General features: G+C 29.1%; 2 protein-coding genes across 2 annotated transcripts; both read left to right on the forward strand.

Moving 5' to 3' along the window:
- The first annotated feature begins 4 nt into the window (after positions 1 to 4).
- On the forward strand, positions 5 to 16790 carry LOC107452202 (uncharacterized). Its single transcript, XM_016068529.4, has 8 exons — positions 5 to 1269; positions 3333 to 3482; positions 4762 to 4836; positions 7036 to 7155; positions 8055 to 8221; positions 10191 to 10534; positions 14466 to 14727; positions 16436 to 16790. The coding sequence occupies exons 1-8, from the start codon at positions 331 to 333 to the stop codon at positions 16776 to 16778; spliced, it is 2400 nt and encodes a 799-aa protein (XP_015924015.3). The 5' UTR covers positions 5 to 330; the 3' UTR covers positions 16779 to 16790.
- A 2577-nt stretch (positions 16791 to 19367) lies between these two features.
- On the forward strand, positions 19368 to 27740 carry LOC107452195 (egl nine homolog 1). The gene is made up of 4 exons (XM_016068518.4): positions 19368 to 20553; positions 20940 to 21059; positions 22655 to 22794; positions 26276 to 27740. Exons 1-4 carry the CDS (start codon positions 19606 to 19608, stop codon positions 26343 to 26345), a joined length of 1278 nt encoding a protein of 425 aa, XP_015924004.3. The 5' UTR covers positions 19368 to 19605; the 3' UTR covers positions 26346 to 27740.
- The last annotated feature ends 78 nt before the right edge of the window (positions 27741 to 27818 follow it).

Below are 27818 nucleotides of genomic sequence, written 5' to 3' on the forward strand. Positions count from 1 at the left end.
AGTTATAGAGGAAACAATCAAACCGCTGGAATGGTTGCTTTCGTCTTTCACCGCCAGAGTGACGGATTGTAATTCTTTATTTGATTTGATTAAAAATAATTTTTTATGATTAGAAAAATTCATAACTTGCAAGTTTTGGGGATAAAATAACATTTAAAGATTAAAAATTAAATCTCAGCTGATTAACCTTATTTTTTAGGTAAAATGTAAATGGCAACAATGAAAGGAAGCAGACGTTTTGTTTTTGTTTATATGGCGCGAAATTTTGCTCTTATAAATATTTTTTAAACAAGTTTTAAGAAACAATGCAATCTAACATTTTGTTCTGCTATGTTTAATCAAATATGCTTCCACAACGGCAAACTTTTTATACCTATCATCAGTGGACGCAATGCTTTCCTGACTGTCTATGAACATATTAATTTACCAAAGCAAAATTTCCGGGAACTACTCCGTTTGGAAATACCTATAAGAACATCACTCAAACCGAAAACAATTGTCGTGGACACAACTAACAATTCAATTTTGGGATTGAAATGTATTGTAATTCTAGTGATTGGTTTTAAGGGGGATTGTAACGTTTTAATATATTCAGAAGTTCTAGAAACTCTGATTGAGATTCACTATTTGGAATGTTTGTCTATGCCTATCATCCCTAATGGCAACATATTTGTAACTGACAGTCCTTTATTACTTACATTGTCTAATGATTCAGTAGATTTTTACCCATTTACTAAAATAAATAATAGAATCAGTTTGAATATTTCATCGTTATTTCATTTGAAGCAGGCGAAAGTGTTACAAGTGGAATGTATTGGACAGATTGTTAAGAATAATTTATTTAATGTAATAGTACTCGTTCTCTCTGGCACTGTAAATAATGAGCAAGAAATCGGCATATTAGCCGCTGAAATATCAGCTGATGCTGTCACAAATTGTAAAGAACTTAGTGTCAAAACCTTCTTTCCACAATTTCTAAAAAGCCATGCTAAGAATGTTCATATATCTAATTTATACATTTCTAGCAGCGTATCTGAATTCGAAGATATTAATTTGAAGAACAATTTTTCAGTTATCTGCACAATATCTGAATGTTTTATTTGTTTTAAAGGAGAACTGAAATATGTAACTGTTCTGCCCTTTCATAATGTATCTTATATATTGGAAGATCTTAATCCTCATTCATTGGATGATTCATCTATGATATTTAAATCTTGTGAAAAAGAAGTAGCTCTTTTTAAATTAAATAAACATTCTAATGAATTTCAGGTATAAATTTACTATTTCAATGAAAATAAAAGGAAAATTACCATATTGTGATCTGTAGCAGAATAACTGAAAAGTCTTGGCAACTTCCTGGTTGAAACTAAATAAGAACAACATCACAAAAGGGTATTAACTAAAGGGCATAACTTGAAATCCTCTTTGGGCAAACCTCTAAGTTTTTTTTTTTTTAATGCAAGTCTAAAATCTATTTGGCATTTGTAGTTAGAGCAATAGCTCACAATACGGAGATATGTTAAAAGTATTACTGAAATTAAATAAGGATATTCCTAAGACAGTACTTGTTTGAGCCAACTATTACCTTTAAAGCTACAGGAGCTAATGCCTGTTTGTTTTTTTTTTTTATTTGAAAAAAATTTGATAGAAGAAATAAAAGTTCTACTTCGTAGCATGCTTGGGAGTGGTTGCAAGTCTTTACTTTCTACTTTTCCCTATTCTGTGATTTATTTTATTAGTTGCTCAAGTACCTTTGCCTAGTAGTTGTCAAAACTTACTGATTTTTTCTTTCAACTTGGATACTGTTATGGTAATCTTCCTAATCTTGAATAAAATATTCTATTTATATATTTTATATTTACTATAAAAAATAAAAATATCATTTTGCTACTTATCCTGTCCCATCCTGGATTAATTTTAAGACACCATTTCCAGTAGATCTCTTAAGCCAAGCATCTGAAAGGTAGTTGCCCACTTTTATCAGTCTTCAAAGGTACCAAGGGTGCTTGGTATTGGTCCTCATTAAACTGATTAACTGTGAGCACTAGGCTTACCGCGCAGATCCTCGGTCTACCAAAGGAACAGTGTAATCCCTTATGCAAAGGATCAAAATTGGGATGACATATCTTCGGATCATCTTTAAGGATGTTTTGCAGACCATTGTCAATTATCCTTTGTGTAGTGTAAATTAAATACTACTACCACTGATACTTTTCCATCAAATGGGTGCCTTGCAAAGTTTGGTGAAAATCACAACTTATCATCAGCCAGTTAATTATTTGACTCATATGATAAATAAATTTCATAACAATGTTATGTAATGATAACTTATTAAATGAAAAAAAAACACATGTCTTAATAACATGTCACAATAGCATGTTTCTTTAACATTTTAATCATCTGGAAGAATTTACATAATCTAAATTCAGAGATGTTACTTAAATAAAATTTTGGGTCACATTTTCATTAGATGACTCTGTTGTTTCTAATGTCTCTTACTAATACCTCTATATGACTTAATAAATCAGGGCGGAATGATTATATGTTTTGTATCTCTTCCCAGACACTTTTTATTTTCTTGATTTTTTTAATTTTCCGGTTCAAGTTTTAGACGTAGTCACGAAACAGCACATTTCTACATTATTGTAACATTATAATCAAAAATTTTAATTTAAATTAACTATATTTTATAACCGTCGTTGAACAGCCGACCCAATTTTATGGGTGTATGACTACTAGTGTTCAGCTCCGTAGCCATGCAATTTTGAACCTAATCTAGAAGACAAGGGAACTCCTGGATCAAGTATTGGGGGAAATTTGCATTCGTGGAGGACTTTTTGATGGAGCTAACCTGCATTTGCGTTACATGGAGAGGAAGGCCACGAGAACCTTCCTTGATTAGCCTGACGGCAAGGGGACTAACCAATGATCCGTCTACCGTTGAGGATATTTCACGTCAGTGCAAGCCGGATGCGGAATTCATATCGACAGGGATGCCATCCCGGTTCGTCTCATTGGGAGGCGAGCGCTCTATCCCCTGAGCCATCGCGGCTCAAGGTATATTGACTTTTTTTAAAAATATTGCAGACACGTAAACCGATCAGTGTTAATGTGTATGGACTAATAATTTGCCATAACAAATCTTTTAGACCAACTACTAAAATTTTTAAATTTCTACTCCTGGTGGGGTATTGACTAACTGCTGAAAGGTTAATGTTTCAGTTCGGTATTGTAGATTGAACATCCCCATTCATATTTCTAATATTGTTTCTGATGAAAAATATTTATGTTTGATGAAGTTTAAATGTATTACTTTATTACTTTAAATTTAGCTGAAAAAGAATTGGACTGAGATTCAAAGTATTGTTGTTGCTGATGTTCTAATGACTGGTTCTAAACAGCTGTTACTTCTTAAAGATGGAACTTTTAATGGTTTTCAAGAAGATTACATTCTAATGGATATATCGAACTTTGTACCTGTAGTGAGAATGTTTTTTTTTTCATTGAATTAAAAAACAAAAAATTTTTCTATTCAGGGTTGTTATATATAAATGATTCTATTTAAAATTCTTGTTTTTATAAAGAAAGAGTTTTTTTTTTTTTTTTTTGTATGTTTTGCCTGTAGGAAAATGTCGATTGCCTATATTCCCCTTTCACCATAGCCTTACATACTGTGTAAAATTAAAATCTTTTTATAGATGATAACAACAGAAATGTTGGTCTGCTGATCTCTGCTCAGAAAACCAGAGTTTAGTTATTCTAAGTTTCAGAATTTGTCAACAAATGGTGCTAAATAATGAAGAAAAAAAATTCTTTCAAAATAACCACAATTTACAACTTTAAAAACGTGTGGTCTGTACTCAGAATTAACAGACATCCAAATGAAATTGGCTGTTAAAATTGTCTGGAATGCAGCAGAAAATATTGTTTTACAATTATTCTTCTGAGCTGTGTCATCTGTTGATAAATTTGGTGAATAAGATTAAAATATTGAAAGAATAAAATCTCTTATTCCTAAGCAGAACGCTTGCTAGTCATACTTTCTTATCTCCTTTATTATTATTTGACTGATTTTTCTAATTATTAATTTCAAAAAGTTATATGTATATTTTCAAAAGTATAAATATATTTTTCAAAAAGTTTTAATGCCTTTATGAAATTTTTTTTTAAAAAAAATTTCCACTTTTACTACTGTTTTTTTTTTCTAAGTGCATGGGTAATTATTATTTCTAATAAAGAATTGCTTCTTCTGTATTTGGTTACAATTCCGTTATTATTATTTTTTTTTTAAAAATAAATATTAAAGCATGTATATAATATATTTGAATTAATAAATTGTTTAAGTTTTGCACATTTCATCAAGTTTTAACATTTTATGTGAAAAAAGAAATTCTTTAGTTTTTTTTTTTTCTGTATTTCAATTGTTTCTTTGATTTTTAAATAAACCTTGGAACTATATTTGTTTCAAACACGTTTTATTTACAGAATAATTAAAAAGGGAAATAAAAGTCTGAATGTCAAAAAATTTTAATGTATTGATATCCTAAATTAGTGCCTATTTATTTTTGAATTATGTTTATTGAACTACTTTCAAAACCAGTAATCTAACTTCTTATTTTAGTCAATAGGTTTTTAAAAATTATTTTTGGGTTGCAATGTGTTTGCGTTCAAAATAAGTGTTGAGAAAACATCTTTTAACTATTATCTTGATTCTGAAATATTCTCTTATTAAGTAATTTCACCCTTTTCATTTTGTTTCAGGATATCTTAGATCAACCTACTATTCCTGTTGAATGCTTGAACCCAACAATTTCTGGACTCAATGCAAAACTTCAGGTATTAACTCCTTTAATTTTCAATTAAAATTTAAAATTATCTTTACAGTTTATTCTGTAATAAATTTTATTACTATTCTTTTAAACTAATTTTAAATATAAAATGATTATTTTGTTTACTATTAAATAGGTGCTTTATTTTAGCCCTCTACTACTACTACTTTTGCTAATCGATGTATTTCTGATGTTTTTTCCTTATGCATCATTTCAAACTCTATATTAAAAGCTTCTCTGTGGCTGCTTCAACCAGGGTTTGATTCTAGATGTCTTAAAGAACTGTTCTTTCTCCGTTCGTGTTTTAGTGATTCAGTTCCAAAATAAATGTAATGTCCCTGGTGGCCTTAGAGATATGAAATGTCCACATGTGATCGGGGATTGTGTTGTAAAGATCAGGTGACATCTGCTGCCCTATCTGAAATTTGGTAGTGCAATGTGTGCATGCATCTGTATTGTCTTTGGAGCAATATTAAAGATTAATTTCAGACAATCTCCAATAGATCATAAGTGTACCTCTAGCGTAATGTTAACTATAAAATAACCTTAATTTATCTTGCAAATAATTCTTCTTCTTTTTTTTACATGCAGAGGTAGCAGATGGTTTAACAGCATAAACATAGTGGTGTAGCTTTATATCATTGCTTCATAAATTATAATTTTTGTAAACATTGATTTGGTTGAATTGAAGCTTCATGTTTTTTCATTACAATACAAATTATTTTAATAAATGTGTTTGTTTTTTTTGTTTGTTATTTTTTAAGTTTGTTGTAGTTTTTGCATAACTATTTCATTTTTTTAAAAAAAACTTTTTTTTTTCTATTTAAATTTGTGACACATAATTTATTTGTAAGTTTTAAAATAATTTTAGCAATTAAAATTAATTTTAATTAATTTGAATCTCCAAATAGCTGTATCCTACAGTTTAGTTTATACTCAAAACAGTCCTAATAAAAAAATTTAAAACAATTTTTATTTGGAAAACAATAAGTTTTTTTTAAAAATTAATATTGAATTATTCTTTAGTATAAATACTTGAGTCTTTGTAACCATTCCCTTGCCTCCTCAAACAAGACCATATCTCAAAAAATCATAAAATTTTGACATGCTTTCCTAGACATGTTAATCTACAAAAATTAGACGAAATTTGTGTGTAGTTATTATGGGCATGCCCTCTCATCAATGTTTTTTTATTGAATTTTTCTCTAGCACTTTAATTTATGTGTTAGAAGTTAGTCATTCTGCAATAACCCTTTAGCGTAAGGCAGGGATTTCAGCAATGTATGCCATGGCATCTTGGGATGCCAAGCAGAACTCACTGGTTGTTCCAAATGTCAGTTTTATGAAAATATTTATGTGTTTTCGATAAAGTTTCACATCAGATTGTACTTTTTTTCCCTTTGACATTCTGCATATTACAATTGAAATTGCTACCAAGATTATGAACATTTAAAACTATGTACAATTTTATTTTAAGAAACAGTACATGAGCACTTATATATATTAATTAAATCCCTGCACTGACTCTAATATTCCTATCTAGATACTTATATACTTGTCTTTAAATTTCTTTAATGTGTGAATGGTATTAAAAGCATCTATTATTTTTTTTAGAAATGTCGAAGAAAATTTGAACTATTTTTAAATGAATTATGCACAAAAAAAAAATGAAGCCAAATGGACATATTATAGTTTTGGTTTTATAAACAAGAACTGACCTTTATGTTTAAACACTAAATTCATCTACCATCTTTGATTTCTAGAAATCATTCCATATTTTTAAGAAATTCTGTTAGTGATCTTTTTAGTATCTAATCCTTTCTCCAAAGTTAAGCAATCTGTTCTGATTTTAATTTTTTCTTCATGCTGCCACACACCTGTTTATTACCTCCCTTTTTATTATCTTTCCCTACTAGTCAAACCATTTTGCGTGTGTTTGTGTCCTTAATTTTCTATTATTAATTTGGATTTCCTGTTTAGACCCCAAGAAAGTTTCTTGTTTATAGAACCAAAACTATACACCCATTATTATACCTTTATTTGTGCTTTATTCATGTTTTGCTTCATTTAGACGTAGTTCAAAGTATACTCTATCCTCATTTGGAGTTTTTGAAATGCATATAAAGAAATTTTAACTATATATTTGCAAAACATATTTCGCTATTAATGTTTATTTGTTTTTGAAAGATTTCTAAATTTTTTGCAGTCTGGTAAACTTGCTGTTGCCAAAAAAGTTTGTGAAATTGAAGAAAAAAAGAATGCAATTCTAGATGCTTTGAACAGGTTAAAGACTGATTCTTGTGATTGCAGTGAAGTGGAAACTTCTGTAAGTTAGTGAAGTCATTGCAAAATACTATTTAATGTGTATCGTTTTGCCAAAATCAATTTAAAAATGTTAATAAAAAAGAACTATATATTAAATTTTTGAATCATTCATTTGAGCAGTGAGTTAAATTGAATCTTTGATGATAAGAACTTTATTTTTATTGTGAATTATCTCAATTCCTATTGAAACAAATCACTATTTGTTATTATTTTTTCCTTAAATAATAAATACTTGGCTGTTTAATATTATTGCAATTCACTTATTTTATTTCATTCTAACAAAAATAATTGCAAATAATCGAGATTATCTTCCCTTATTATTATTTTTTTTTTTTTGTCAAATTATTGTTATTTATATTAGCCCAAATTATTTAATTTTAATTTATTTATTAATTTTTTTCCTATCTATTTAAAATATTTCTATTTTTGGTAATAACTGAATTTAATCTTGTAATATCAGTTGTTTAATAATTGTATTATTAGCAGTGCATTTTTTTTGTTGTTGTTGTTATTTTACTTATAACTACTTCCTTAATAAAAATGCTAATGGAATTTTTTTATAATCTTATTTGTATATTTTTCCTTATTTTTAATCCCTTAACTTTGTTTCTTACCATTTGTTTAAGCTACTTTTATACTGTTACAAAAACTGATTATTTATTTATTTCCAAAAATTAAAATTATGTTAATATGGAATTTGTCATATTTTCTTTCTTTTTTCTTCTTTTGAATTGTTTGTTTAAAATATCCAATTTCAACACAAAAAATCTAAATTTTTAGTTTCCACTGTATGTCCTTTTTGTCCACATATTAATGTTGTGGTAGCTAAATTAATTTAATAATTGTTGTCAATTGTAATTAAGAATATTATAAGTTCAATTTTTTAAAATTTCTTTATAGACTTTTCAGGATTCCTTGGTTAATCTCATTCTTTGTAATGATGAAAATAATAAGATGGACATGGATAAGAGAAGGGATAAGCAATCCTTAAAAATTCTAAATCATTGGAAAAAGTTTTTTGACAGCAGGTGGTTTCTATGTTGGACATTCAAGAATGAAAATGACAGGTATCTTCAACAAACATATTGCATGTTAAAATAAATTACAAACATTAAGATTTTTTAGAATAAACTCCAATAAAGATTTTATAAATTTTTGATCTTCATATTTAATATGTTTTTATATCAGTTTTTTAATTAGTGAAACTGTAATTAAATTTTTTAGTTTGAAAAAAAGAACTTCATTGTGTAAATTATATATCTTAAAAATCTTATTCATCTTTTTCATAATCACTTTTTATAATTGATAGATAAAAAACCCAATTTTATAAAATAAATTATAAGTTTTTATTATTCTTTAATAAAATAATTTCAATTGCATTTTTTACGCTTAAGTATCATTATTTTTTGGCTATTAATAGTAAAGTTTTCTACTAAAGGACAAAGGAAAGGTGTATTTATTAGGATATATGTTTCAATTTATGTATGTTTCTGTACTAAATCAATACATTAAGATTTTGTGACTGGCTTACCATCAATAAGGTTTATAGCTATCTTATAACGGTTTTTTTTCGTGATGCCTCTAAAATTTTCTTTGACAATGAATGGAATTTTGTCGACACAGATGTCAAACTGAAAAGGCTTTTCAGAATTTATTATTCACCAGATAAACCATTGGCACTGAAGAAAAATTTATTGGTATTATAACCCCATAGATCTCAAAGTTTCAGAGGATAATACGAATCCAGCATTAAATATTTTTAATTTCACTTAAAACAGATAGCAGGATGCTCTAATTTTACTTTGGAAGAGTTCATCATGGTTTTAACAGAAATTGAAGGAGTCTTAAACTCCAGGCTATAGACTCCATTGTCAACTGATTTTGCAACCCTATCACCAGGGCATTTTTTTATTTGGTGATGCATCACTTCCATCGCAGAACACCAACTTACAGATATAAATTAAAATAGACTCAGTAAATTGAAAAAATTTATAAATTTCTTAAAAAATTTGGAGATTTGAGAAGAGAGATTATTTAAATAAGGTCCAAAAACTCCACAAATGACAGTTAAGTAAAAATAATGTTAAGGTTGGGGCTTTAGTCTTGGTACAAAAGAAAACTTGACGAGCAATAAATGATTAACACAGAAAAATTAGGAAAAATCCGAGGGAAGCAGCGAAAAGATAAGAGTTGCCAAAAGGCAACGTATTTTAAAGATAAAGTGCATAACATTCGTACCTTACTTGGGTATTAATTTTTGTGTTAAAATTTCATTACAATTATTTTTGTTAAAATTAATATTTTTTAGAAATATAAAGGTATCTTTATTTTTTATAATGTCATAATTTTGAAGATTGATTGTTTTATACAATCCTCAATTCTTTTGATACATTTTTTAAGACAGTATTTCCATGTCATACCATCTTTCTATTATATTGTAGCTTCTTCTTACACCTTGTCAAAGAGCTTTCAACCTAATTGTCTTTTAAATTAGGGAACAGGTGGTACTGACTACTAACTCTAGGCTTTAGAAACCAGAGGGAATGATGCTCCATTGAAACTATGCAGTAGAGCAATGGTTTGATCTGGAATAAGTACAGGATGCTTAGGCCTTTCCTCAACATTTCTCTATTTTGATTTCAAAATTTCCATCTGAGATTTGTCTGTGTTTTACATGTATCTATTTATGTAATTTAACCAACTGTAACTTAAGACTATTCTATTCCAATGATTATGTGGTGTTCAATGCTTTCTTAAAAACATGATAGTGAGTTGAAAAGGTATATGCATACTAAAACTGTCAGAGCTTCTAATAAAATTCATCAAACAATTTGAAGAAACAGAAGAAAAAAAATCAATGAGCGTTCAGCCTTTAAAATGATATAAATATTACAAACATACTGTATTAGTATTACTAAAAAAAATAGATGATACCATATTTAATGATAAATTTTAATATATAAGCAAATTAAATTTTCTTTTTTTTAAATGAAATGTTTCCCCTTTTCTAATACATGTGATCTCTTTTTTTTTCAGTGTTATCTGTTATCCAGCTTTAAAAATCATCATAGACAATCATAAAATATTCTGTTGCCAGAAAATATTTGTCCATTCCTCATCATCATCTTTTTCCTTAGAAGACAATAGTTTAAATCAGTTAAAACCTCAAGAAACTTTCTCTATTTTATCCTGCATGGAATTTCTACATTTTTGTGCAGACTCTATCGAAGTGCGTGCTGTTTTATCTTGGTATTCAGGATCTCAAGAGGAGTTCCGAAATGAATTGTTTCTGCCTCAAGGTGACAAGTTTCTTCCGCAAAACCAGATGCCTCTCACTACTTCCCTAGATGTTGCCAACATTTTATCCATTAATCACTGTGGTCTGTATTTATTAAAACTCTTTTTTTTTTCTTTACTGAATAATTTACTGTATTTAGCTCAGTAAAAATTAGTGCTAAGTGATATTAGAATTTCAATACTGCTGTTTTAAAATTCTATTATCGTATTTGATATTTTTTGTTCTTTATAATGTTCACGATATCCTATATTATCGTTTGACATAGTATTAGTGATAAATCAGGGCTCCCACAGGTCAGGGAAAACCTATAATTGACAGGGAATTTTATTTTAACTCCAAAAATTAGCAGGGTTGTCACGGGTGACTAAAATGTGACTATTTGCAACTATTTTCAGCCTAAGTCAATTTTTTTGCCTGAAAAGGCTATTAAAAAAATCAACTATTTTCAGGGAAAGGAGACTGTTGGGAGACTTTTCTGTGCTCCTAGTGATGTTTTTTAGCATAAATTGGGTTGACAAACTGCTGCCCGCAGGAGCTTCTGTACACAATGAATTTTTTTTTTTCCTTAGAAAATAAAAAATTATTAAAATTTTGAATTACAAATTTGAATTATCACTTTTTAATGCACTCAATTTGCACAGATTGCATTGTAAGTCTATTTTATTTCTTGAGCGCCTTTTCAACAGTTATTTCTACGAAATTCTAGAGGATTTTAAACCCCCCCAATTTTTAATACGACATTATGATGCGTGAATTGTCAAATTTAAATAATCACTTTTCGCGATATATATGTATATTTGCTGAATCAATTATTGATAAAAGGGAAAAAGTTTTAAAAACAGTAAGTTTTTTAAATGAAAACGTATTATTTTGAATTAATTTTAGTTATTAAAAGTATTTAATTTTTTTTATATAAAAATTTATGGTCAAAACACTAAATTTATAAAAATCGTCCTTTTTGCCACCAACTTGACTAAATGAATCATGGTATATGACAATTAAGTCTTTTAATAAAGTTTTAGTCATATTAGTGAATTTTTTTTGTTCTTATTTCGGCAACTATTTTCATAGTTTTCAGCAGCAGCTATTTTCATGCTTCAGGCTACTAAAAGCAGCTATTTTGTTCATTTTTTTCTGTGGCAACCCCGAATTGGGGAACTTTTACAGAAATCTGGAAAATTCCTATATCATACCTGGAAAATAACATGTCTTTGAATTGTCAATAACAATAATTGGTTATTGAGATTGGAGATAAATAATTCTAGCATCTATTACAATTATTTGTTATAAAAATTTTGCATTTTAGTCAAACTGACATGTTCTCATCCTCATTCAATAATATTTTTATTGCTCATAAAATCTAATACTTTGCAAAACAAATAAAAAAAATTAAAGTTTTCTGGTGTAAAAATTGCATGATATAGATAAAATATGGTCAGGTACCTGTGAAAGTCAGGGAATTTTTTTTCTTCTGAAATTGAGTGGAAACCCTGTAAATGGTCTGAATAAATTTTTCAATATTGTTATTAAAATGCCTTAAAAATATTTAAACTTCACAACTTCAAAAAAAAATATTAGATTGATGTTTGCTTTATTGGTTATTTTTATAGATTTAATGGATTACATTGTGTAGTTAGATTATAAATGTTTGAATTTTTTAATAATAATTGTTTAGAATTGTTAAATAATAATAGTTGAGAATTGTTAAATAATAATAGTTTAGAATTGTTAAATAATAATAGTTTAGAATTGTTAAATAAATACTTTATTTCAAGATACAGTGAATTTTATGACATATTTTCATGACTAGTATAAGAAGCTAGTTGTAGCTGATGTGTCAAAATAAAACATTATAATTATCATTTTTCTTCACTATATATGGGGAAAATAAGTTTTGTATTCATCACTATGGTCTGTATTATTATTTATAAAAAAAACTTTTTTTTTCTTTGCTGTATACAGTACAAACCTAAGAAAAGTAATGAAATTGTTATACAATCGCGTAAATTCTTATTTTCAATTTTTTTAAACAACATAACACTCAGAAAAAATATTCTGTTATACTCCCTTTTTTTCCAAAAACATGTTTAATTCAAAAGAAGACATTCACATTAAGGTGAGCTAAAAAAGTCAAAGTATCTTAAAACTTTCAACTGTCGTGCAAAAAAGCTGTCAACTACCATAATTAAAAAACATACAAAATCTAATTTTTTTTAATATAATTTATATATTTTAGAATTCTTCTGACATCTCAATGGGCTAAAAGATTTAAAAATTTGATATAAAAATGCTTGAAATCAAGAAAAGTGGTAGCATTTAAAAGTTAACCTTTCTCAACAAAATATCTGAAGAAAAAGAATTTAATATTAATTTACCATATTTTACTGTGTAGGTGTATTCAGTGTATAAACTGAGCTCAGATTTCATGCCTGTTAAAAACAAATTTCTAGCTATAGGAATATGAAATTCTGTTTTCTAAAAATATAAATTAAACACAAAAAATAGTTTTTAATATTAATTTAAACATGTAACTTTAAAAGTTTTTAGTCTCATATTTTTATGAGATATTATGCATGTAATATACACATTTACATGAAGTCAAGTGGCTGAGTTGTAGCACTTCTTGTCTAATACTATAGGTCTGGGATTCAGTTCTCAGACTGGACAAGGTTGACTCAGCCTTTCATCCCTTCAGTGTGTTAATAAAATGAGTACCAAGCAATTGAACTCTTGGAATTTCGCAGACCACCAAACATCTCCTGCACCCCAGAGCTCAAGGTCAAAAAAACTGGGATGGACATCATAGGCCTTGACCCTCCATGGGCTGTCACACCACTTAGTTTAGTTTTATGTATATTTACTTAAAATAATATGAAACACTGAGCTAAAGTCTGCTTTTGCTCTTTCACTCTCAATGTTCACTCCTCGGATTCAGGATGTTGCATCGATTTGAATTTAGCTCGCAGGCTAACAAGACTGTAATAATTTTGATATTTTTCTTAAGTTTGCATTTATCTTATAGATTTGGTTTTAGTTTTTTTTTTTTTTTTTTTTTTTCAAGCCATGTGTCAGATTTTGGAGAAAAATCTCTGCATCCAAATGTATTACCAGTAAACAATTAGACCCCCCCCCCCCAAAAAAAAAAAAAAAATTCATAGCAATATAAGGCTTTGAATAGTTTTGAACAGACAGTTATATCTTCTACACTTTTAAGGCTACCCAAGTTTTGATTGGTCCGTTAAGGCAGCATATTGAATCATCTGACCTTTCAATGAAACAATGCAAACATTGTTGTCATTGAAGTGATAATTTGAGTGATTGATTCGCTACATTATAAGCATTTATAAATAATTAGCACTGAATTGGGTTTTAGAAATGAAAGGATTCAATGTGTTTCTACGCATTCAAATTTATATCTTTCATTTTAAACCCAGAAGGAAAAAAAAGCAATTCATATTATTTTAAAGTACTGAACTGAAACTAATTGTAAGTTAAATTTCATGTTTGTCAAATATTTTTATTTCTATCTTATTTTATCACTAGCCTTGAACAACCAATCCTTTTCAAATTTATGGTTGTCAATGCTCACCTCTATAGCCTCATAGTTTTAAAGCCAACCACAGAAGATAAGGAAATTCGTAAATCAAGTATTTGGACAAACACATCTTTGCTGAGGATTTTTTAATAGAACTAACCTATATCTCCATTGCATCTGGAGAAAAACTACAAAAACTTAATATTAATTATCTGGATAAAAGGCTAACTTTAACTGGAGATATTCAAAGTGAGCTGGAATCTGTTTTTGAATTGACCGTAGCTATCAACCGGACTTTAACCTAGTTCGCCCCTTTGAGAGATGACCATTGTAGTCCCTGAGCTATCCTAACTCTATCAACACTCCCAGGTGCTAGTTATCATAAATCGTCTTTATTTATGAAAATGCTTTCAGAGAATATGTGTAGTAAAAATAATTTATGTTCAATGTATTTACAAAAGTTTTGTTTTGTTTTCAGAACTTCCAGTTACAGAAAAATTGTTTTGTTTGAGGCTTACCAATCAAAGAATGATTTTTAAGGTCTCGAATAAATTCTCAAATTTATTGATCTTGGAAAATATGCTCTTGAAGTCAGAACTTGGTTCACAACTCTTAAGTTCAATTGAAACGTCTTCTTCAAAAATACTGATATTTAGAAATGAAATATCACCTTTGTTTGGAATCCACTTTAAGTTTATTTTCTTGGAGAATAATAATGTTGAAATAGAAGCATTTGTTAAGTAAGTATTAAAAAAACAATTTTGTAATCTCTAGTTTTGGGTTTCAAATTAATTACAGTCAAACCTTGTTTATGTCAACTCGAAGGGGGACAGAAAATTTGTTCACGTTAAAAGTAGTTACTGTTATCAGAAATTTTTTTTTTAAAATCATGCAATACCTTTTCTGTTATATCTATATCTGTTACATATTTGTATTTTCTAATCCTAAATTTCTATAGATATCATTTCAATAAATGTTTTTATTTTGTGCTTTAATAATTTCTTTACATTTCATAATAAATTCAACCAATACTTTAAAAAATAAAACAAAATTTATAAAGGGAAAAAATGTGTTAAGACTCAGACAAAATTCAAATAGTGTACTTACTTTCAGTGCTCAATTTTCTTCTTTTTTTCTGAAATTCGTAATAGCTGAAAGAAAATCCGTTTTCGCAAAATTGTTATATTCGATGTTAATTGCTGCCAATAATAATCACAATATTGCATTCAATATTTATTGTTGTTGATAATGATTTATAAATCGTCAACAATGATTGAGATATTATCTAGATCAGGGATCGCCAAACTTTTTTGATCATCGACCCCTATATAATTTTTCGAAATCTCCATCGACCCCCATAAAAGTAATTTTCTGTTAATTAAAATAAAACTCTATTAGATACTGTGTTTGTACATTTATTTTATGATTTTAAACATTTATTAAAGTAATAGTACATTGTGTAACAATAGTTTTATGAAAAATATATTAATATTGAAATTTAAATACCTTGTTATTAAATAATAAGTAACTATGCATAAGTAGATATAATAAGTAAAGTAACTAAAGATTTACTGCTTCTTGATCAATGAGATAGGCGTGCCTGGTGTTTTTTTTGCAAGATTCGCTATATTGGGTTCAAAATTGGCCAATTTTAATTTTCGTCAAAATTGGTAAATTTTGTTATTTTCGTAAAAAAATACAAAGTGTGCTATAGTTTTGTCGCGGTCTGAACTAATCCACATTATTAATGCTTACCTTCTTTTTTGTGCATTGAAAATTAAAATTGATATCTAAACTAAACGAATGATTTTATCGAAATAATAACTAATTATCCAAAACTATAAAAGTTTTAATAATGACACTGCAAATATTCAACACAGTTTGCAAAGATAGCCGAAACTGCGTATGAGTAACGTCAATGGTCGTCACACGTGACATTTGGACAAGCGCACATATGCATATGACTTATAAACTGCGCTGAGTTCGTGCCACTGCTCGGTGGTACGTAAATACTTGTTTCACCCCAATAAATATACGTTTATTAATTTATGTTTTATAAAGAAACTGATATTGAGTCAATTATTAAAAAAAATCACAAATTTTACATACTTAATTAGGCATGTGTGATTTGCGTATTGAGAACTGTTTTTTTTTTCGACCCACAATCGCCCCTTCCGATTCGGATCGACCCCCATTCGCCCCCCTGTCTCAGATCGACCCCCGCGTTTGTTAAATAGACCCCTGGGGGTCTATATAGACCACTTTGGCGACCTCTGATCTAGATATAGATTGTGAGGCATAGTATTTATAATGTGTAGTGTAAATAATTTAAAAATATTGTAATCGTAATATATATTTTTCATGATAAATCGTTCAACTTAACTTTGCGTTTATTATTGTAGAACTCTATAGTGACTTCAGGTATAATACTTTTTTTGTTCTTTCTAGAAATGATGACGATCTCTTGTTGTTGATGCAATTTTTTCATCAGTGTTTTCCTGAAGATATTATCATCATTCCCTGTGTCAAGACTTGTAAAGAAATATCTGAAATGAAGCAAAAAGTCACATGTGCGATGAAAGAAGAAACTGATTTTCTATTTGCTTCATTAAATGCTCATAATATATCTTCACAAGTACAGGGAACTACAAGTACACCAATCCAACCTGGGGTAATAGTGATTCCTAAAAACACATTTTTAAGAATAAGAAGAGCTCTTATCAAAAAAGAGTACATTACTGATGTAACATTACGTAACATTTCGACTGTCGAGTTTTTGAATAAAAGATAATATGCTATTTTCTTTTCTTTGTGTTAACATTTAACACATTTTGTTTCTATTCCGCAATTTTGTTTTTTTAATGCTTTATGTTTATGTTAGGTTTGCCATTATGGCCAAAAAAATACTAATTATGCCGGAACACTGGTAAAAATTAAAATATCACCAATAAAATTGTTTAACAATAAGTATTATGATAATATGCATAAATTTAAGCAAGCCAGCTGGTATAAATATTATATCAGTAATAGTATTATAACTTAGTAATACCAGTATTAAGTCAGAGGTTTTTCACATCTACTTTTTTAAAAAAATTAGCTATATTTATTATTATGTTTATTGCAGTTTTATTCATAATTTTAAATTCTATTTTTCACACTATAAGAGTGTGTTTGAGTATTAATAGTTAAAAATTTTTGATTATAAAAAATTAGCATGCTATTTATAGTTGGGAATTCAATCTGCGATTAACAGTAGTGCGTCTGTTTAGTTCATCTGAATTTGATTACGATATCTTAGTAACTTTTTGTGTGTTTATAAAATTAGACATCGTTTATCTAGAAATGAAACATCGTTTATGCCTCCCCCCCCCATCAACACGAGTTTAAAAAATCGTATGGAAAAGACTGCTATTTTGCAAAAAAATATAATTGTATTCTTAAAAACTTTTTTTTTTTATAAGAGAAAATAAATTAAAGGCAAGAAAGTATTTTTTTTTTACTTATACATTACCAGTAACTACTTGCTACTACTGATGCATTTAATGATATATATGTTGTAAAAATGTCCGCACAAAAAATTTGCAATCTTTAATTCCTTGTGTTTATTTTATTTTAATTGAGTATTTTTTATTTTAATATGTTTTTTTTTAAACTTTTAATACATATTAAATTGAACGTTGAACTTTGCAACGTACATTTACAAAACAAAAATAAATTAACGATTATTAGAGGATATTTTTTTTATTTTTACATTTCATGCATAATTTCTTCCAAATAAATAATTTACCAAAAATAAGTAATCATGGTCTATACAAAGTTTTAAAGAGAACCGACACAAGTTTCACGATTGAACAAAAAGAAGTTAACATCAGTAGATAGAATAAAACTGTATTTTTCGGACTTTTCTACAGAGCCTGAAAAGACTTCAGAAACACCTGTACTGGTTAAAAAGAATTCCAGACCTGTTTCATCGTCTACAAGTTCTGAAACAGCAACTGAACAAGACAAAGGAGACAACTGGGAGTGAAGCTTGCCATTTCACCACAAGTGACAAGATCTGGAAGCACAGTCCACACTCTAGCTCGTTACACATGAAGTTTTTGTTGTTCGAGTAGCAATCTAGGGGGAGTATTGTGGTATTAAAACTTCCTTAGGTATCCCTCCACTTGTGTTATGCTTACGAGGCGATGCATGAACAGGCATAATATTATAGGAAGTTTTATTGATATGATTCATGCTTAAGTTTACGCGTAATTTTACTATTCACACGAGTTTCCTGTAATTTATAAATTCTAACTAGTTGTGAGCCTAAAACAAATTCAAGAAGATTAATATCATACTATAAAGTGTGAAGTTTGCTATGTTTTGAGTGTTATTCCTTGTAAAATATCACCATTAGTTATTTTGGGTTGCATCTTGTAAGGTCTTCTATGCTTGCGAAGTCTTCCAAACTATTTTATTGTTTGCTTCGTTAAAATTTAAAAAAACGCGTCATATTGTAAACATTACAAGTAAAATAAATATTTTTAATGGCTTCCTTTTTCAAGCTTTGGAGTGAAAATCAGTCTAGTAATAGGCGATCGCAACGCTCGAATACGCTATCTAGGGAGAAGACCGGTTCCATGTCTTTGGCCCTTCCCTTCTCTCTTTTTAGTCGTATAGGAATGTACTACGATATTTTTCCTTTTCTTAATATTTTTTGTGTCCCGCAGTGGACTGATCATTAAGCCACGGTTCCCAGCAGATCACCGAAGTCAAGCATTACTGGTTACGGTCAGAGTGCGTGTGGGTGGCCACTTGGATCAGTCTGCGTAGGGACCGAGGGTGTGCGGTATTGGTCCTCGTTAAGCTGTGCTACCGTAAAGTGCTCGACTTCGCTTGCAGGTCGTTGGGCTACCGAAGCGGGGCTGCCGTCCCCTCCGCAGAGGATCAAAATTGTGATGGCATGTCTTCGAATCATCCTCCGGGATGTTTCCCAGATCGTCGCCAATAGCCCATTGTGCAGCTCTAGTGCGACGTAAATTAACAACAATATTTTTTGTATTTAATTGTTAAAAATATTTTTTTTAAATTTCCATAATGCTTTCTCTTAGAACTATGTTTAATGTAGTTTTCAGTTTCACATAGTTTCCTAATTTAAAAAAATTTAATCTACTTGAAAATCAAGACAGAAACTAACGTACTTTTTTTCTTCTATGACTCCCCTCGCGCTACTGGTAAAAGCGTGCAAATTGTTGCCATATGTAGAGTTCTGTTTTACGCTACCTGTGGCCCATTTCAATCACCAATAACTAGAAATAACCGACTTACGCGCCACTCGTGGAAAGGAAGCTCGAAATTTTAACCGTCTATCAAGTTAACTATGACTGTCAATGTTTTGTAAACAACATGCACTTGTGACGCAATCATCAAAACATATTTTGTTAATCTGCTTGTCAAACTGAGTTTGTTTTGTGTCAGAAACAGATTTTTGTATATACATTAGAAAAAAAAAACACATTCCTTATTACAAACAGGCATGAAACAGACCGCACTCTTTTATTACCAGACGTAACATTTTGTTAAAGATAAAATAAAACTTTTCCCCATATTAACCGTTTTATTATTTTGCCTATAAGATGGAAATTCATCAACAAATGTCAAGAAATCCAGCAACGTTTTGTAATTGGTGTTCAGGAATCGGAAACAGTGTTTGTAATCGCTGTAAAAAAGCTTATTATTGCTGTCGGGATCACCAAATAAAACACTGGCCTACTCACAAAAAGGAATGTAAACAGCAAAATATACCACAAGCTACTCAGATATCTCTAAATACGCCGATTTCTACCAATCAAGAATCTAGTAATTTCTCAGCGTATGGTGATTGGAGTCAAAATACGTATGAAAATTTTAATCAGGTTATAGTGCCAGAAAATGATTACAGTGCAAGTGCTTCAAATATGGTTTCAAGTTCTGATGAAAGTTTAAGTTTTAATTCATCTTCTGAAAGAGATGTATTTTCGTCACTCAGCAGCGACTTATTTAATTCTGAAAATAGTTTTTGGGATGTAATTAACACTGGTGATGCCCAAAACTTATCTGACCTTAGAACTGACCTTGAAAAGGAACGTGCCATAGCCAAAATTTCTGAAGCCCTGCAAACTGGAGCACCTACTCCTACTATTAGTGAATTGAATGATAGTTGGTTGAAAGATGCTCATGATTTTAATCAATCAGAAAGCATGCCCTTGAAGGCCATATGTTCAAATGTCATAAGTGACATGAATAAATATGGTATATGTGTATTGGATAAATTTATGGGTGACAAGCTTGGTAACAGAATTCTCAGTGAGGTTAAACATTTGTATGCGCAGGGTATATTTGAGAAAGGTGAACTTATAAATAAAAATACAGTTTTGGTGAAAGAAAATATTCGAAGGGATGTTACCGCATGGGTTGCTGGTACGGAACCTGGTTGCGCAGCTATTTATAGCTTAATGCAAAAACTTGATCTTGCTATTACTACTTGCAATAAAATGCCAAACAATGGGGTGATATCCAATTATAAGTTGCACCGAAGAACAAAGGCAAGTATTCAATCAATTACAATACAGGGGTGTTCTAAATATAGATGTAGTATTTAAGCCAATATAGTGTCTATTTTGGATAAAATGAAAATTGGTTTATACACTGTATGGACCATGAAAAAATGTTTTAAAAAATAGTTTACTGATTGATAGTTTTTCATGTACAAAAATAACCTTATTGCAATTGTGAACACCTACAAAGTCATTTTAATCCATGCTATTACAGAAGATCTTTATAAGAAACAGGGATAGCTTTGAAAGATTTTTTAACACTGCTTATGTATTTTGGTCTGTCATAATTTTACTTTTTTGTATCTTTTTTATTCTATTATATTATTACTTGATAATTATTTTCCGATTGTGATTTTCTTTTATTTTATATTTAGGCAATGATAGCATGTTATCCTGGGAATGGGACATTTTACAAAAGACATGTTGATAATCCTCTTAAAGATGGCAGATGTGTCACTTGTATTTATTATCTGAATCAAAACTGGGATGTAAAAGTAAGTGAGATAATTTCTACCAATGAACTATATATTTCAATATATTTATTTACATTTAAAGGATAAACTATACTTTAAAGTTATTTTTTTTATTTATTTTAAAATCAGAAGTAAAATATTATTTTAAAAACCTCTCAATCTAGTCATATTGATAATGGTATGTAAGTATTTTAGCCTTATAAGGATAAATCTTCTTCTTTGTCAGCGCAACAGCCCCTTGCAGATCTTGGCTGCCTCAACAGCTGACAAACGCCGGCGCCTCCTATCCATGGCAACTACCTTCCAATTTCTAATCTTTAGGATTTTCAAATCATTTTCGATGTCGTTGAGCCATCTAGTAGGGGGCCTGCCTCTGGGATGTGACCCCTCGGGGTTCTTAAAGGTTACTATTCTCATGGCGCTATTTTCAGAACTTCTCCATAGATGGCCCAGCCATCTCAGCCTATTACTGAAAATTATTTGTGAAATTTGGGGCAGCTTGTAGAGTACGTAGAGCTCGAAGTTATATCTAGTTTGCCAGCATCCCCTTTCTTGAATTGCACCAAAGATGGCTCTGACGATCTTTCTTTCAAAGGTGTCTGCTGTATATCTGAATTTAGGGTCCAAGTTTCACTTCCCTATATGTATAAGGATAAATAATGATTATCCTTATCATTATTTATCATTATTAATAATGATAAAAATTTTTAAACCCTTTTGCTATTTATGAGCTTGATCTTTATCTTCTAAACAATGAAGAAAACAAAATCCAACAACTTGATCCTTCAAAATGATTTTTAATTTTCTCAATGATGAAAAAGATTCTGCCGAAGATGATGTGAAAATTCAACTTATAAAAATCTCTCATACAGATGGATATTAAATAGATATTACAACAAGCAGAGGCGACACCTGCCTTCCAGTTATCCCTAAAAAATGGCGAAACATTGCGACAGAAAAGCGCCAAAGTAATGAAAAAGAAAAAAGATTAGGGACTTTTTTAAGTAAAATCTCTTTAATTCTCATAAAGTATTAAGCATTGTCAGGGTTCTGTCTAGGTTTTTCTAAGAGGTACCTATTTTGTGAAAATTAAAAATTACATTGAAAAATCAACAGTAAAATATGGATTTATCGTTTCTTAGGGGATACAGAAATAAAATTTTAAGGAAAAGTATTTTGTGAAACTACCGTTTTTCCTAAAGTTGAATTTGTGAAGGTACCGCTAAACGGTAGTAAATTTGGTCTAGATAGACCCCTGATTATAATATGAATTTTTATGGTGTACTTGTATAATTTTGTATTTGTTAAATATATTACATTTATACCTGCTCTTCCCCCCCCCCATTTTGTACTCTTCTCTTTAACCAATTTTTTCGGTTATCTGATTTACTTATGCTCCACATTAACCCACATTGGGACTCTACTGTAATGTATGACTAGGAAATGTGATGTCGATGATTACTACCACTATCTATACTCTGAACTAAATTCTGGTTGTAAATTGCAGGCATGCACCAATATTGACTTCTTGATTTTAACTAACTTTGTCAATATCTTTACAAAATTCTGAAAAGTATGTTTTCCTGAAATTGATGTAATTTTTTTTCTTTCTTTAGAAACATGGAGGACTTTTAAGATTGTATCCAACAGCTTATAATGACCAAGTTTCTGTCATTGAACCTATATTTGATCGAATGATATTTTTCTGGTCTGATAGGAGGAATCCTCATGAAGTTTTACCTGCTTTTGCAACAAGGTAAACAAATGATTCAATCACATTTTTGGCTGAAGGAAAAAACTGTTTTGCAAATGATAGCTTTTTTAATGTGTAAGGAATAGTAAATTTTTGCATTGAAAACGTTTGATAAGAGGTAATTAAACTAAACAGATATCAAAATGCTCAATACTTAAATATTGATAAATATAAATGTATTAAAATGTTATATACCATTATTTTTTTTTGTGAGGAATTAGCTGTGTTTCAGATTTTTTAAAAAACTAGGAGGCTTCCCCCCCTCCTCGCTGGTGCTCGCCAACCCTCGGAACTGCTTTCGCAGTTCATTTCGGATTGCTTTGCAATCCGATGCTAGCTTTACTTGCTCATTGAATACGTTCTTGACGTCTAGCTTTTGTATACTTTTTTGAACACTGAAGTTCCGAAAACTTTTCACTGTAGAAAATTCTAAACCTGTGCATTTGAAATTGCAAACAGTTCACATATTTTTCTTAATCACACTATTCTAAATTTCAGTTGTTGAGAAAAGCGACTGTTGTAAGTTTTGTTTTACAGTCTTTCCCACTAGTGGGCTAAAACCATGTGTTGTAAAACAATATGAAATAGTACTGAACGCCGGATGTAAAGCATCGGCTTCGATGAAGATAATTTTGCGAGAAATTTTTTGATAATTCGATGAGAATTCACCCGATTAGACATATGATTCTCACTACGTGCTGTTGCGCGCCGAAGCCTATTGATTAAAACGTATTAGCGTTTTATATAATATAGATTAGCCATATGATGCTCTTGCGCGCTGAAGCCCATGAATATAAAATGAAAACTGTTGCCAACGCGAGAAAAGAAATATCATCGGTTTTATTGATTCATACGTATTAGCGTTTTATATAATATAGATAATAATAAAGAAAAATATAAAATTATACTGTTAATAGATTTGAGTAGATTTTACAATAAAAATCTTTCTAATTTAACCGTAGTATTTGCATGTTTTTTTTAAATCAAAATTAACACTAAACCTAACTACATTTTATTTTTACCAATGACAGTCTAATGGTCACTTTTCAAATAAATGTTATATTCTTTTCCAATTATGAAAAATAGAAATTTAGCTTAGGAAATAAAACAGAAATTAATTATCATGTAATGATTGAAAGACATGAACTTTTTCTGCCTTTAGGAACATGCATTTTTAGAAAGAAGACTCAAAATTATATGTTACTTCAGTAATTCACTTAGATATCATCATTTGAATTTACAGATGTAAAATATCCTGGTCCCTGTGGCAGAATTTTTTTGGGCTTTCTGCGACAAATCTCTCCAGCATTAATATCTTTCTGCAAGATACTTTTATTAATAAAAAATATATATGTTACTAATTTAAAGTAACAAGAGCGTCAACTTCAAAAGAAAAAAAAAAGTTTTCGGAAAAAATAATGTAATTTTTAAAATTGAATATGTAATATTTTTTATTCTATTGAGCTATATTCTCGCATTTTGTAGGGAGAAAACACACTAATTATTTTATTTTTCTTTCTCTGTAAGTCATCATCAAATTTAAAAACAAATTAAAAATAGTGAAATCCATAACAGTAACTAACGAAGAAAAAAAAAGCGATCAAAAAAGCCAGAAGTCACGCCAAATCAAACTCTTTAAAAAGGGTGTTACAAATGCGTGTTTTCATTTCAAGATTCAGCTGTTGTCATAAATAATATCAGATTAAAAATATCGGATTTTAAAAACTATGTGGAAATCAATAGCAATAACTGAAAAAAATAAAATAAAACAAATATTTCTGCAGAAAAGAAATCCAAACTTCCTTACTTCATTATTCTCAAATGAAAATAGAAAAATTACAAGCCTTTTTTTTCAACTCCGATGCTCAAGAATGTCATATTTGGAATATAATTCTGAAGAAAAGATAGTATCTTTCGAAAATTTCTGCAGAAACGAAAACCAAAATTTTTTACTCCCCAAAGGAAAAATCTTTCTGCAAGAACTCGGTAACATTCTGTGACAATGTCGCCACGATTCTGCCTCGGGGATCCTGGTTCTTATAACTTGGGGTAAATGTGCAAAATTTATAAATATCTAGGTATAGGTGAATTAAATTGAAAATTCAATGTTTATGTTTTATAAAATTTTAGATAATTAAGATACAAAAAGGGATTTGATAATCTTGATCACAGTTTATTTGTTATTTACTAAGTAGAAAAATTTATTCAATTCAACATGTAAATTAGTATTGAAATCATTGTTCTGTCTTTTTTTCCCCATGTAAAAATTGTTAAATCTACCATAAATTTATATTTCAATTCCCAATTACATATTGGGATTTTTAAATTAGCTATAAATTAGGAAAATACTACTGGAAATACATTTTTGAAGTGCAAAAATTTATTAAAGTTTTAAGTCATTTATTTTAGAAAGTTAATTGCAGAAAACAAAATTTTATTGTTCTTTTTGCATACAAGTTTTTCAATATACATAGTTCTATATTTAGTTGTCATGTGGTGCTGTGTTTCTGAATACTTAAGTGTGTTAGCGGATTGAATTGAGATAAATTTTTTTTTTTTTTGATGAGTTCTTATCATAATAGCCATTTGATAAAAAAAAACTTATCTTAATATTCGTGTGATTTTTAAGGATGTAAAAAATATATTCCAGCTTGAAAATTTCAATATTTTAGCATGCTAAGTTAAAGCACGGTTGGTATTTGAGCTGTGGAAAAAACTTCCTTAGAGAAAATAAATCTAACTGCAATTTTCAATTAAAGCCACAGGTTTAATTTAATTTATTGAATAATGATGAATGCAGGTTTAGTTTGATTTATTGAATAATTTTTATCATAAATGTTAAATATTACATATTTGTACAATAACTCATTTTTTAAAACACTTAGTTCTTGTAGGAATAAATTATTAAGAATTTTTTAAAATTTTATATTTTATTCAAATTTCTGAAAATTTAATGCATATAATGCTTGAAAAAAAATCTTTTTCTCAAATTGAATGTTACAAATTTCAGTCTGATTAGAACGTGATAATTGAGCATGCCTTTAACAAATGCAAGCGATTACATTAAAGAATTGTAAATGTGAAGCAAATAGTATTTGCACAAAAGACCTTACATTTTCATAGACTGTACTGGATATACACATTGTAGAAATAGAACTCTAAGATATCATTTTATTTTATAAATTCAGTATTAATAACTTTATTTAACTAAAAATTTTTATAAAAATAAGCTATAAATAATAATTTTTTTCAGTATATTTGAATATGTATAGTTAAGGAAAATATTAGCAGTTACTTCACATTATACTCAAATTATCTAATGATCAAACTTGAATCTGTAAATGCATGTTTTTTTAAAGCAATTGCCAATTACATAAGATGTAATAATATTACTAAACCACAAGGCATTTTAACTTAAATATTCATTTAATTTAAAATTTTGTGCAGTTAGTTGAATATTTGTATTGATTTATTATTTTTGCAGGTTTGCTATCACTGTGTGGTACTTCGATGCTGATGAAAGATCTCTCTTTTTAAATCGAGGAATTTTATGAAATAATTTCAAGAAATCCCAAATAGTAATTGATACATGTGCATCTAAAAAGTTTGGTGAATGGAAGTATAAAAAACATACCTTTATGACGTAATTATAATTACCCTCATTCATGTATAATTACCCTCAAAATAAGATCAGTTATCACAATACACTTAAAATCATGAATAAAGCTGTTTGAGACAGTCTGTGAAGACCTCCTTTGGTATGGATCAAATCACGGATATCATGCCTCATCAAAGAGGGATCATGCTTAAATCTTTGTGATCAATATGGGATCATGCTTAAATCTTTGTGAATGACCTGCTTCCTAATTCCTCCAATTTCTAATGGCCATCTTGCAACAGCAATGATTGCATCGGCTTGAAACTTTCTGTGGTCATATTTGTTATTGAACCAAAATTGGCACACCATTTGTGGTTTCTTCCTCTTCACGTTCGAAGAAGACGATATAAGAACCAGATGTTTGCTGCTTACACAGAGTGTGTAGCGTTTTTAAAAAGTGCTTAAAAGTGCATAATTTCGATTTTAAAAAGCCATTAAAGGTGCTTTTTTCATTGGGTGTTTTTAAAGAGGGCTTAATTTTCCCTTTTCCAAAATGAGATTTTTTCCTTTACAATGTTGATTTTCACCACGAATTATGCAAAAAGACATAAATTTTCACAATTAATTCAACCCCAATCTATTTGTCGATTCGTAGCATATGATTCAAAATTTCATGATTTTTGACAATTGTCAAAAACTATGCCAAAAGTTTTTTTTTCTGACATGACGGTTAAAATCGTTAAAAGTCCTTACAAATATTTTTTAGTGCTTGAAAAGTGCTTATTTTTTGTTAAAAAATTCGGCTACACACCCTGTTACAGAATCTGCCAACATTTTTTAAGCCACTATCTTAACATTCTACAACAATAACACAACAGAAATTACCAGCACTGTGTACATTTCATTGACTTTGAACTTAATTTATACCTAATAAAAGTTTTTCTAACCCAGTTGAAAGTTTACATAAGTTTTTGCATGCATGCCATTTGATTGTTCATAAAACTATTTCAATTTTGCCATGTACCAACTCTCTATATGTCACTTCTTACAATGCTTGGCAAAAACCGTGATTTTTTTTTAAAAATAAAAATTAATTAGATTTTTTTTTTTTTACATTTACCAAAGCTATTAATAGTGCTAAATGTGTTAAGATACTTATTTCTAAATTAAAAATGGTTAAAATTATTAAATATTTATTACAAACTAACTGCTGAATAAATTGGTTGTTTTTATTCTGGCTCATCATGCTCATGAATGAATAAAGACAAACAAAAAAATTGTAAGTTGGGTATTAAATGAAAAATAAATTATTTAAACCAGAAAACATAAAAAAAGACATTCTTAACTATTATCATGTAGGCAAATTATGAATTGCGCACTTGAATTATAGCTTTGTGACGTACGTGGTCGATTTGTGCCAATTTCGTCA

This window comes from Parasteatoda tepidariorum, chromosome 5, assembly GCF_982258835.1.
Source record: "Parasteatoda tepidariorum strain Cologne lab strain chromosome 5, Ptep-v5.0, whole genome shotgun sequence".
Lineage (NCBI taxonomy): Eukaryota > Metazoa > Arthropoda > Arachnida > Araneae > Theridiidae > Parasteatoda > Parasteatoda tepidariorum.

Bases quoted from the DNA above. Each gene is read 5' to 3' on its own strand.
- LOC107452202 (XM_016068529.4), top strand. From the start codon at position 331: ATGTTTAATCAAATATGCTTCCACAACGGCAAACTTTTTATACCTATC. The intron at 3,483-4,761 runs GTGAGAATGTTT...ATTTTGTTTCAG, and splicing joins TATCGAACTTTGTACCTGTA to GATATCTTAGATCAACCTAC. The intron at 14,728-16,435 runs GTAAGTATTAAA...TGTTCTTTCTAG, and splicing joins GAAATAGAAGCATTTGTTAA to AAATGATGACGATCTCTTGT.
- LOC107452195 (XM_016068518.4), top strand. From the start codon at position 19,606: ATGGAAATTCATCAACAAATGTCAAGAAATCCAGCAACGTTTTGTAAT. The intron at 20,554-20,939 runs GCAAGTATTCAA...TTTTATATTTAG, and splicing joins AGTTGCACCGAAGAACAAAG to GCAATGATAGCATGTTATCC. The intron at 22,795-26,275 runs GTAAACAAATGA...TTATTTTTGCAG, and splicing joins TTACCTGCTTTTGCAACAAG to GTTTGCTATCACTGTGTGGT.